Source organism: Oryza brachyantha, chromosome 7 (assembly GCF_000231095.2).
Source record: "Oryza brachyantha chromosome 7, ObraRS2, whole genome shotgun sequence".
Taxonomy (NCBI): domain Eukaryota; kingdom Viridiplantae; phylum Streptophyta; class Magnoliopsida; order Poales; family Poaceae; genus Oryza; species Oryza brachyantha.
The window spans coordinates 13,033,907-13,046,476 of NC_023169.2; the positions used below are offsets into that span (position 1 = coordinate 13,033,907).

A 12,570-nucleotide genomic window follows, 5' to 3' on the forward strand; every position below is an offset into this window, starting at 1 on the left:
TGAGATATTAGTGATCTTCCTAACCGTGGCATATCATCGAACACCCTGTTTGCAGTCTGCTCTAGGTGGAGTTCTAGATTCATAGTGGCAATTCCAAAAATAATATTATATATAGAAAATTATTGTTCAACATAGATTTAGAAGACCATGTCGTTGCCTAAAACGATATGAATTAATCAACTTGAGAGAGTATACGCTTTCTCTTACTTCGCCCAGACGTGGTCTCTGGCAGCGTCACACTGACCGGAGGTGCCAGAGCATAATTCCATTATGGAAGAGCAATCTTACGGTTCTTAAAAAGTGCTAGGAGATATCAAAATTTTAATGTAAAATTTAGTACCTTCTAGTACCTAAGATACCAAGAGGTATCAAATTATACTAAAATTTTGGTACCTCTCAGTACCTACTCAGCTGTAAAATTGCTCTAAATTAATAGATTATAGCCCATCAAAGAATCTCAAGTATAAACTTTTTTCAGCCGGTATTTTACACTGGTTTGGGACCGAAGACCGGTCTTCCAATCAGGCCGTTATTGGTCTGATGTACGTACATAGCACTGTCCTCTGGATATGTAATTGAATTTCATACCGGAGGAATTAGCGATATATTTACTTAGAAAAACCACTGGAAAAACTAGTACAAATATATCAGTTTTTGCCAAATAGTAAGGACTTATTCATCAATCAACCCCCACACTGCTGAAATGATGGAAGGTAAGATCTCTCGAACTTCAGTACTATTTGTCCAATTCTATCATTGGTGGAAGGACGTAGTTTCCAATCTCTGGAAATAATTCAACAAACACCTAAGATCACCATATAACTACTTGAGTCATCACTAGTGCGCAAAAAGAATATAACATTTTTAGGGAAATGTACGTTATTTGCAGTAGGAGGTTTCCAATGCATTGTAAAATGGCGTTTTCGAGACAAAACATACTATGTACAATATGTACAATGGAGACTATAATGGCGTGTGATTGTGAATGAGTTAAGAGCAAGGCTAATAATATAGCCAACAAGCTGACTATAACACTTCTTATAGCCAGCTCTTAGCCCACCCATATACTAGTTAGCTCTTTATCATTAATGCATGACCTACATGTCACTCTCACAGAGTTTCTTGGTTCTTGTGCCTGAGCTGGCTACAAGCTTACAGACTGTTTACACTCTCTCTCATCCCCTCTCTCCTCCACATAAGCATTTAGTTAGCTTATAGCCTGCTATTATACTTGCTCTAAGCAGAGGGATCAATGCTGATGATCATGATCCCATGAATCTCCTTGGTAATGTAAGTGCTCAATAATGGTGAGCTTAATCCTGTATGTATATCTACTTTGAGGGCATTTACATCCTTCAATACGTGGGATCGCAACAGAGTAAAACACCTACCAGAGAGGGGTGAATGGTAGGTATAACAAAAACCCAAATCTTTTCGCGAAAATAAAAGATTACATTCACAAAAGCCTTATCGAAGCCTCCGGTCGCACTGCGTTTATGCCACTGGTTAGATCGACGCTACAAAGTGCATAGAAAGCACTCCTAGCAAAAACTTTCGATCTAATATCGAAATAGAGTCGAAACCCTAATTTTCTCTCACAAACGGCACCAAAAAGCTCACCGGGGGTATACCCCTCGGTACCTATTTATAACCTCGACGTGGCTATGCAAAGCCTACGTATATAGTACAAATTAGGACTCCCAATCTCATAGGAAACCAATCCTTATCCGTAACCAACATATCTTTATCTCTAACACAACAAATCTTATCAAATTCAAACTCTATCCGAATTCAACTCTATATCCCATACGCACACAATATCTCCATCGTATGCCATATGAAATGTTCAACAACCACGTGTATTGAACTCTAGCATAAGTATCTCACATCATCCGGACATCATCTTATCTCCAAGTTAACTCCTGATCCATCACCGGCAATACTCTCCTGAGGCATAAGACACCTACGCATGAATCAAACAAAGAAACCATATTCCGAGACCAAGCTATCTCCAACTTGAATCATTGTTGGCAAAACAACAGTACCTATATGTATAGAAACCAACTAGAAGTCGAATTCACGAAGAACAAATCCGAAACTGAAAAGATCAAACAAAACTGAAACTGTCGGGGCTGACCTGCCGGTCTGACCGCCCACATAGCTACGGTTTGACCGCAGGTGTCTCAACGGTCTGACCGCCCTTATACCTGCGGTCTGATCGCCCGATCAATTATCCCAAAAACACTTAACTCGCAAACCACCAATTTGTTCGTCACGAAAACTTATAGATCACTACTTGTTCTTACACAATATTCACATGATATCATACCTGAAAATACTCTATTTGAATTTTCGGACAACAACAAATGTCATACGAGGTCTGGAACTGCTGGACAAAAGGGACGATTACACAATTGATTGATCAATCACTTCAAGGGGCTTTCGAAGTCAAGCATTGCGATGCATCCATATTGGGCTCTTGTATGTCCAGTCAGATCCTGATGACAGGCCTCACATGTCATCTGTCATTTTCATGTTGAACAGGGAAAACATGAATCTTCAGCCACCGGCACAGCCTGCATTCTTCTTTGATAGAGACTCAAACTCAGGGTCTCAACACTCGATCTGTCTCTGAGCAACGCGTGTATGATCGGTCTAACGTCATCTATGCAGAGGATATGTCTGTGAATGAGATCACACTTACTGACGTGTACCCCAGATAACCCTCCCCAGCCCCAACAACAGCAACCGTTCGCACTGTCACCATTGTTTCATTGTTTGTCAACTTCTTTGGGCCATCTGCGTATCAGCGTATGATTGGTCTGCAACTTAGAAGGCAGAAATATTATGGCTGTTTTCATTGCAATATTTTCAATATCATATGGCCAGTTATCTCATGCTCTTTGTACATGTTGGTATTAATGATTGGGCTAAGGCTCATGTGTATAATAATTTCTAGTAAAATTACAAAAGTCCACCAGAAGCATGCATGTGAACCTTTAGTACACCTTGCTAGTTCTATGAGAATGAGACCTTCTTAAATAGGAGAGTGCTCTCTAGGCTCTTGAGCAAGAAAGAAACAGAGGAACGCGCTTGCTCGCTCGCTTCGCCTCGCCGGGCCAGGCCGGGTGGCGCACGCGTAGGACATGGGCGTGAATGGTCCGCCAAAATTGGCTTCTCGTACTTGCGCAGATTCGGCTTCCTTTTGCTGTTTTGCTGCATGAAACGGAAATTCCGGTGATTAGTTTTGAAAACTTATCGGATTGTTCCTTGCGCCAATGATTAGTTTTGGAAATTTATTGGATTCTTGCTCGAGATAGCGTAGAGTCCGGATAGGTTACGCTCGGCCTATCCGGTTCGGTTACGATATGGTAGGCGTGCTGATCACACGTCCTATAAATACCGGACCGCTACCTCGTTGCAACGTACGAAAAAAAATTAGGGTTTGCCTTTTCTCTGTGCTACGCTGCCACCATTATCTACTCCATCCCCTCTGCCGGCGTGTACCGGCGATCGGGAGAGCAGGTCTCCAGAATCGTCGCCCTCGTAAAGTCATGCATCGGGAGAGGGCGAATAAGGTTTTCGGGAACCGCTCCACGTGACTGCGCGCTGTTTGTCAACGACGGCTCGTCTTCCTCGTCGATCTGTTGCGGCTCGCCGTCGTCAACATCCTACACTACGAGTCGTTCATGCTGCTCCCATTCCTCCTCAGAATAACCTTCGGTACAGATTAATTATGTTTAATCTTGCTCTTCATCTGCTTAATCTATTCGTGTGTAGCTATTTCACGTACATGTTTATATTAAATCTGTTCATGTTGGTTGATCCATGTGTTGCTATGCTTTCGTTTTACAGTGTCATGATTTATTTATGCGATAGATTAAATCATTATGTGTTTATACATTCAACGGTACACTTTGAGTTATTAGTGATTTTCCTAACCTGCTAACCATGGCGCGAAAGAGCCCGTAGCCTAATGGTTACAAGTGACTTAGTAGCACCTAAGGTCATGGGGATCCAACGATCAGAAACGATTTGGTACCTTAAGATACTTTTTATGAAAAATAATTTGGTATCTCGAGGTACCTTTTGTTGGACCGAGCAAATCTTTATGAATAAACATCTAACAAACGAAATAGGTAAAATGGACAAGTTGCCAGATTTTAACCACGACAAGAGATGTTCATATTCTACGAGGCAAAAAATCTTGCTTGCTTGGTCTGTCTGTCCGCCTGTCCGTGATCCCGCTCCTCCCAGGCTACCACGAAACGCAGGTCTTTGATCTTCTTCCTCACATGGAGCCGTCGATCACTCCTGTCTCCTTTTTTTAGTGCTCTGCACTTTCAGCAGTGATTGCTCTATCGAGCGCCACAGCGCCCCTCGCCGGATCCCTCCTTCTCCTCGCCGTGCTCGATCTATGTTTCTATGGCGGCAATTGGCTGGGATCTCTCTCCTCGCGGGATGCCAATGCCAGCAAACAACCGAATACCGGCTATGAAGAGGGCGATTAATCTATAGCCTTAGAACTTCCCCAATTCGATCAAACCCGAGCAAATAAAACCATTTTGCTTGTCTTAGATATTGCGACCAAACCATAGAATATAGCACGAGGAAATCAAATGGTGGTTTCTTGACTTACAAGATTCAAACGAATAGAGGGAGATAGACCACAGAGTTTAAGAATGAGGTAGTAAACCTGTGCGAAAAATTAAAACGCTGAATTTAAATGCAAAAAATTAAAGCGAGGAAAATAAAATTGCTCAACACAAGCTTGCTCCGAATTTAATTCATATTATAACTCAAACAAGTTTACATCAGAAGAAACAACATAGTGAAGAGTAATGTTTAAAATAGAAATGATATTACAAAATCCTAACCCCAAACTATTTCTTAAAGCAAACTCAAAGCAAAGACAGTAGGGCAACTCTCTCCAAAACAAAAGCCATATAGGCATCTCTCTCAAAGGAGCAAGTGTATCACTAGGCCTCACCCTTCTATTTATAGCCTACAGGTAGTTGGAAACCCCTTGCAAAAGTTCTAAAGTCGCTAAGGCGAAACCCTAGCTCAGGTGAAATTATGGCCCAGCCTCAGATCTCTGCGCCTTCGATTTAAGACACAACATCATGTCACACGATAGGTCACACAAATAGACTCCCTCCAAATAGGATCCATGCGGCTGCCACCCATCTCCATGTGCACCCTCGGTCGGCTGGGTCACGCCGTCTGCACCTATCCGAGCTAGGGCACTTGCCAATCAAATTTGGTCACCATATTAACCATCGGCCTAGAGGCTGATCGGCTTGTTGAACTAAACTTTATTTTCTACTTGTCCATTGCATGGTCAAATTGACTAGCACACTTTGAACCATAGAATTTAGAAACTGCACTAGAGTTAAGCAAATTTTCCAGGCCTTTAGTGTGCCAGCATAATTTTTACATCACATTAGTGCAAATTTTGCATTAACAACATGCTATTTTTTTTAATTTAACCGACATTAATAGTAAAGCAAGTAGAGCCAAGCTGAGTAGGACTACTAAAAACCAAAGCCATCCATCCACTTCCTCACCTCTCACTCTCTCCCACTTCGCCTCCTCTCCTCTCAGGCTCTCACTCTCTCCCTATGCACCTCCTCCCCTTCTCCCCTCTCTCCTCTCCGCTTCCCCACCAACAATGACAGTGACGACAGCGGTGCCCTTTGGCCTCCACAACCCATCCCCCCTCTCTAATATGGTGACTCGGTGGTTGTTGGCCTGCTCAACAATGGATCCAACTGCCTAGAACTCAGATGTAGCAGTATCTAGGTGGAACAATGACAATGACATCGTGCACTTGATGCAATGACACCTCCTTGACCTCCCATAGTGTGGTTGTGGGTTCTTTCCCCCCACATGGTGTGGCGAGGACCGCCATATCTAGGTGCATGGAGCTCGAGGAATGTCATTTCACTGGTGTGCTCTACTTTATAGTGGGAGCTCCCTCCCTTTGGACTTTAATATGGCAATGTGGTGGTGCAGTGGCGTCTTTCTCCCCTTCCCCAGCGCAGATGTTGTTTGTATAACATGTGCAATGGATCTGTTCTTGTGAAAATTTGTGTGTTTATTTCTAATGGCATGTTACATGGATATGTTCTTGTGAAATTTTTGATGCTTTGATTGTGTCTAGGGGTGACAGGGAGCCGTGCAATACATTGAGCCAATTTTATTATTCATACAACTTCATAGGTGTTTTCTGCACATTAGTGTTGCTATCATGGTGCCAGTCGAGAATCCAACATCTATAAGGATTTTCCAACCAGCATGATTTAAAGTTTGAGTATGAAAAAAAGAAGTGGGGCGAAAACCGTGGAAATTATTAGCACACTGTGATGGAAAGTGATGGCATCCCAAAAAAGCGACAAGACCAACCACGGCCATCCTGCAATTTGTGATGTGTAATTGGAGTAGCTAATTGTGGCATCGTGCCATGGACTACACCACTAGCAAATTACCTGACAAATTTTCAAAGTTTGCAAGTTTGAAGGCGGCTGGTCAAGTGGCCAAGCATGCTTGACTCGCCAAGGATTTCCCAGTCACGCATCCAACAGTAGGCATGACAAACGACAGCCTACCCTCCTTTTCTGTGTGCAGTGCACTGTTTGAGAGCAGGTAAAATAGCAGTCTATAAGCATATTTTAAAGAGATAAGAGATGAGAGAGAAGAGAGGTGGACTACTAATTTGTAGCCAGCTGTACACGGACTCCAAGACAAAATATGTGTATGATACGTGGGACCATGTATTGATGTTTTGTAGGTAACTATTGTATGAGTTGACTATAGATAAATTGGAGCTAGTAGTTGGCTATACTATTTAACTTGCTCTGGTATGCATGCATGCTGAAGAAGGCAGTTTCCTGGGAAACCCCGCCGATTTACAGACATCACAAGTGATTCCAATCGACAAGAGCGGAACAATGGCTTTCCAATTCCTCTAGGGAATCCCCCCCTCCAAGGATCCAATTCGACCGTGCACAATGGCTTGCCGTCTCATCCTGTCCGTGGCAATCGTCGCCGTCGCGCTGCTCGTTCGCCGCTCTGCGGGGTACCCATGGGCGTTGTGCGACGATGGCACGGGCAGCAACTTCCCGGCCAGGAGGAGCACCTACCTTGCCAACATCAACCTCGTCGCCGCCACCCTGCCCCGCAACGCCTCCGCGTCGCCGGACCTGTTCGCCACCGCCGACTACATCGGCGCCGCCCCGAATCAGGTCTCGGCCCTCGCGCTCTGCCGCGGCGATGCCACCCCTTCCTCCTGCCTTAGCTGCCTCACCCAGGCCTTTCGCGACCTGCCCAACACGTGCGCCTACAACAGGGTCGCCACCATCTTCTACGACTCGTGCTTGCTCAGCTACTCGAATGCCAGCATCTTCCCCAGCGACTTCTCCGCAAAGATTCCGGCGTACGGGAACAGGGACAGCGGTAGCGTCATGACGGAGGCGGCCCAGTTCAACCGCGTCATGGCGACGCTGGTGAACGCCACGGCGGACTACGCGGCGTACAACTCCACGCGGCGCTACGCCTCCGGGGAGGCCGACTTCAACCAGGAGTTCCCCAAGCTGTACAGCTGGGCGCAGTGCACGCCGGACCTGACGCCGGCGAGGTGCCGGAGGTGCCTCGCCCAGATCACCGGGAGATATATTCCGCAATTGGAGAACTACACCGGAGGATTTGTCCGTGCAGTCAGGTGCAGCTTCCAGTACAGTACCTCGCCCTTCCTCGATGGTCCAATGCTGGTACAGCTACCAGGATCGCCACCGCCGGCGCAGGCACCCGCGGCGGTGTATCCCACCATTAATGCGGCGCAGTCGTCCGAAAGAGGTTAGTTAAACCGAATATAGTACTGCAACATTACTTCTGGAATGCTGACATATATGCATCGTAAGAAATATTTAGTAAGTATAGCAATACTTAAAGTCTATCATTATAATTTTGTTAAATTATAGATATATTATCGTAGCCCACGTGTTCCATGACTCATGTAAACCGAGAATAAGATTTTCATGTAGCCGGAAGGTTTATATATAGCTATAAAATACCCGCCCAGCTAATTGGTGTTGAGGAGGCTACCAGTAATTAACATTGTCAGCCTCTTCTCACGCCACATGGCTAGGGAAGCTCAAAAAGATACATGTATCCCATTGTACCAGGTGGTACCGGATGATACCAACTGATATCATAGAGCCGTACAATGAGGGCAACTTAAATGATGCAGATGATAGTTGGTGTCTAGTGTGAGGGGCAATACGAAGGAGCAACGCCGACGTGCCAGGCAGCATGGAGTGTTGCTGGCATGGAGGAGACGACGCCGACGAACGACGTGGAGGGGCACGGAGGAAACGACGCCGATGAGTGGGGCAGCATGAAGGAGATGCATGAGTGCGGATAAGCAGCGTCGGTGTGCCGATGCGGGGAGACGACCCAGCGAGCGAGCCAGCGAGCGAGCATCGCAGAGAGGAGGCGCCCGCGCGGTCATGGAGAAAACGATGCCGACGGATGAAAAAATAATAGACGGGCAAGTGACTCGTGTTCGTATGAGATCCCGTTGTCTAGTTTTTCCGTTAAGTTAAACGCTTGCACATGTGGCGAACTCTATTGGTTTCTTGTCACACGGGCGCCAACGGATATTTATTATGTCGGATAAATTGGCTAGCTAGTGGACCACTTATATTTGTGGGCATTGGGGTTTCTAGTTTTACAACTTTTTCAAACAAAAATATTTTTTCAAAAAAATTATATTAAAAAATCCTCCACGCCACCCACATCATATCATCCCAACGCCCCACATCGTATAAAATAAAAGGACAATTGTTCACCGATTTTTGTCTCTATTTATACAATTTATCTCTGATAAGTTAGGAATTAGTTATTTATATATTAACAGATAAACAAACAAGAGGGTTGAGGTCTTGAGTTCATTTGTTTCTTTCTCCTTTCCATTTTGGCAGAAACTATGAGAAAAATTGCGGTGGCTACAGTTGCTGCAGTGCTGACCATTAGTGCAACATGTTTTTATGCTTGGAGAAAGGCCAAAAGAACATCAGCAAAAGCGCTCCAATCGTGTAAGCCCTCTTAACTATTTTGAATTGTGAAATCAAAAAATAATGAAATAAATTGATCTATCAATATGGCTTAAGTGGTTCATCCATTGAATATACTATGTTGTCAAATTTCATCAATTTATTTTATTGAAGAGATCAAACTACTAACTGGCAATATGGTTAATTTTTGGCACATTCTAATTGGCTTCAAGACTTTGAGGAGTTGTAATTATTAATTATTAATAACTAAGTACAAAGGATAATAACATTGAAATTGTCCCATTAATACGGAGAAAAGAAACGTGCCTAGATAATCAATTTATGGCAACAGATTATCATGATTCAACTAATAAGATATTTATTAGGTAGATATATTAGATTTGTAAAACCACACAGTTTGTTCGTATTAGAACTGAAACACAATGGAAATTGGCCGCATGGTACTAAATATGGCTATCTTTGTTGAACTCTAATTCCTAAAGGTGTCTTCTAGTTAACACAAAACTATATTTAAAAGTTCTAATATATAACTCTTATACCCTTAAGTTTTATTTGTCGTCCTATAATTTGAATAGCTCCAGTAGATAGATATGCCACTAACATGAATTGTTATAGTACAGTCGACGAAATTAAATTGCAGTTCCTTTATCTTTTTCTCTCTACTGATGAGAAAATCTCTAGATTATCTTTTTGTTTTTTTACAGATTTTCTAGCTTTCAGATTAAGCATATGAGGGGTGCGTTCAAGTTTCAATCTTTCCACTTGGATTCACATAGATACAAATAAAGAAAAGAGATAATCATTAACTGCACTGGAGTATACATCATTGCAAAACTCTCTTTAAAAATTTTAAGTTGTACATTGCATGACTTTACTTCCCTGCAGACCCAACCAGTGCCGATGACATCCAGAATATATGCTCTCTCCATCTTGATCTATCAGTACTACGTGTTGCTACAGATGACTTTGCTGAGCACAATAAACTTGGTGAAGGAGGCTTTGGCGTTGTTTACAAGGTAAGAATTAGAAAATGTGTTGCCTTATGAGTTGTATAATTATTTCTTTGCTTTCCACAGGGAATTCTACCGGAAGGCCAACGGATAGCAGTCAAGAGGCTCTCACAGACTTCCAGACAAGGAATTGCAGAGCTGAAAACAGAGATCCTTTTAGTTGCTAAGGTGAACCACAAGAATCTTGCGAGGCTGGTTGGTTTTTGCCTCGAAAGTCACGACAAATTACTCGTGTATGAATACATGTCAAATAGAAGCCTCGACACCATTCTTTTTGGTATTAACTTTTCTATTTGTTTGTTTCTCTAGAAGAAAACTACTCACTTCAAGTACTGAAAATGCCACGAAATCATATGTTGCCGTTTATGATTGTTTCTATGACAGATTCTACGAAAAAGAAGGAGCTAGACTGGGGGAAGAGACTCAAAATCATAGATGGGATTGCTAGAGGTTTACAGTATCTTCACGAAGAATCTCAAATGAAGATAGTTCATCGCGACCTCAAGGCAAGCAACATTCTTTTGGACTCTGCCTATAATCCCAAGATATCCGACTTCGGTTTAGCAAAGATATTTGCAGGGGATCAATCACACATTGTTACGTATTGCATTGTTGGAACATAGTAAGTATTTGCCCCCACGTTTCCCTAGCAAAGTGCAGATATAGATCCACCATGAAGCTATATGTGTTCTTGTTACAGCGGATACATGTCACCAGAATACGCAATGCATGGGAAGTATTCTATCAAGTCTGACGTATTCAGCTTCGGTGTGTTGGTCTTGGAGATTGTCACTGGAAGAAGGAACTGGGATTTCTGTGACTCCGAGCAAGACGCCGATCTGATAAATGACGTGAGTACAAAGACTTGATGAATTCTAAACAAGAAACTTATTACGATGCGATTTTTATCATCCTTAATAAGTATCTTAAGATACTAAAAAATTTATTCTGATTTCGTAAGATATATTTGTAGCTCAAATTACTAAATTTTTACACTAAAAATATAATATCTCGAGATATTTTTTATTTAAATCTGATAAAAAAAGCTCTATTACAGTATGATATTATTTGACAAGTTGCCAGCTTGATTATTGTGGACTTGGTGGTTGCAGGTATGGGAGCACTGGACAAGGGAAAAAGCCATTGAGTTGATTGATCCATCCTTGACCAACGATTGCCCCATTGACCAGTTACTGAAGTGCATTCACATCGGGCTACTGTGTGTTCAGCAAAAACCTTCAGATAGGCCGGTGATGTCAGCAGTAAATTTCATGCTTAGCAGCAAAACTGTCGACCGATTACCTTCTGTATCTAGGCCAGCTTTTTGCAGACAGCAAACTTCTGCCAACTCAATAAAAGTATCATCAAATGGACTGGCAGGCCAGAACTCAAACCCTGAAGTAATTGGTTGACATTTTTATTTAGGTACTTGCTAGATTTCACGTGAATAAAAATCGTAAATTTCTTAGCTGAAAATTATAAATTGTTAAGCCTAAATTGCAGTGCTATTCAATGTTCCATTTTAGTTCGTTTTAACTGCAATTTTATTATGTCATATAGTTTTACATTTTTTTTGAAAATTATGCATTGTTAAGGCTAAATTGCAGTGTTATGACAATAAAGAAAATCCAAGAAATACCATGAACATGTGTCCTATTCTTAAAAAAATGCCATCAACAAACACAACATCTCAGAAATACCATCTTACAAGTCAAATTGTCTTAAAAATATCATCGCCGTCACTTGAACTCGGATAGATGTAGATAATTTTATTACAATGACCAAATTACCCTCTTCAACCTAGGACCGAATCCCCCTCATATGCTCATGTCATCACATCAACCCATGTTTTTGTCACACTCTGTGTTTCTCAGGGATTTAGAAAATATTAAATAAATTATTTCTACAATTTTTTTGTTAAATGTCTAAATAAAATTGCAAGGAAGTAAAAAAGGAAAATAAATTTTCATTTAATACATCATGGCTGGGAATATATCCATGCCCTAAAATACTCTCTGAAATTTTCAGCGCTCAAAAGTTAATTTTTATAAAAAAAAGTTCATTTTAGTGATTATAAAACATGAATAACCAATGGCTCTGCGTGTGAATGTTGGGCCTACAGGTTGGTCCTGGTTGGACCCTAGGTCTCTTGGGGCCACTGTTTAGAGACAAAAGAAGAAGGGGTGATGGGCAGTGAATTTTCTGAATTTTGGAGAAAAAGCGGCTGATTTGGAGAGTTATTTTCGATGCTACAGTACTAAAAATTGTGCAAAAATACTGGAAGTATATGTTGTCATGGACTTCATTTGGTGAATTTTTGATATTTTTTCATATGTAATTTTCCTGTGAAAATTCAGACAATGTCTCATATTGCATATAAATTGTACATCCAATGGAAAAATGGTCTTTACATAGAGTCTAATGGTGTCACTTTACCGGAGTACTAACAACAATGGCATTTCTAGAATAAGTTGGTTCGTATGATG

At 42.0% G+C, this 12,570-nt stretch overlaps 1 protein-coding gene across 1 annotated transcript; it reads left to right on the forward strand.

The window, feature by feature from the left end:
• The first annotated feature begins 6,975 nt into the window (after positions 1-6,975).
• Positions 6,976-12,252, forward strand: LOC107304591 (cysteine-rich receptor-like protein kinase 6). Its single transcript, XM_040526031.1, has 8 exons — positions 6,976-7,854; positions 8,982-9,095; positions 9,960-10,090; positions 10,151-10,361; positions 10,469-10,706; positions 10,785-10,935; positions 11,197-11,509; positions 12,207-12,252. The coding sequence occupies exons 1-7, from the start codon at positions 7,011-7,013 to the stop codon at positions 11,494-11,496; spliced, it is 1,989 nt and encodes a 662-aa protein (XP_040381965.1). The 5' UTR covers positions 6,976-7,010; the 3' UTR covers positions 11,497-11,509; positions 12,207-12,252.
• The last annotated feature ends 318 nt before the right edge of the window (positions 12,253-12,570 follow it).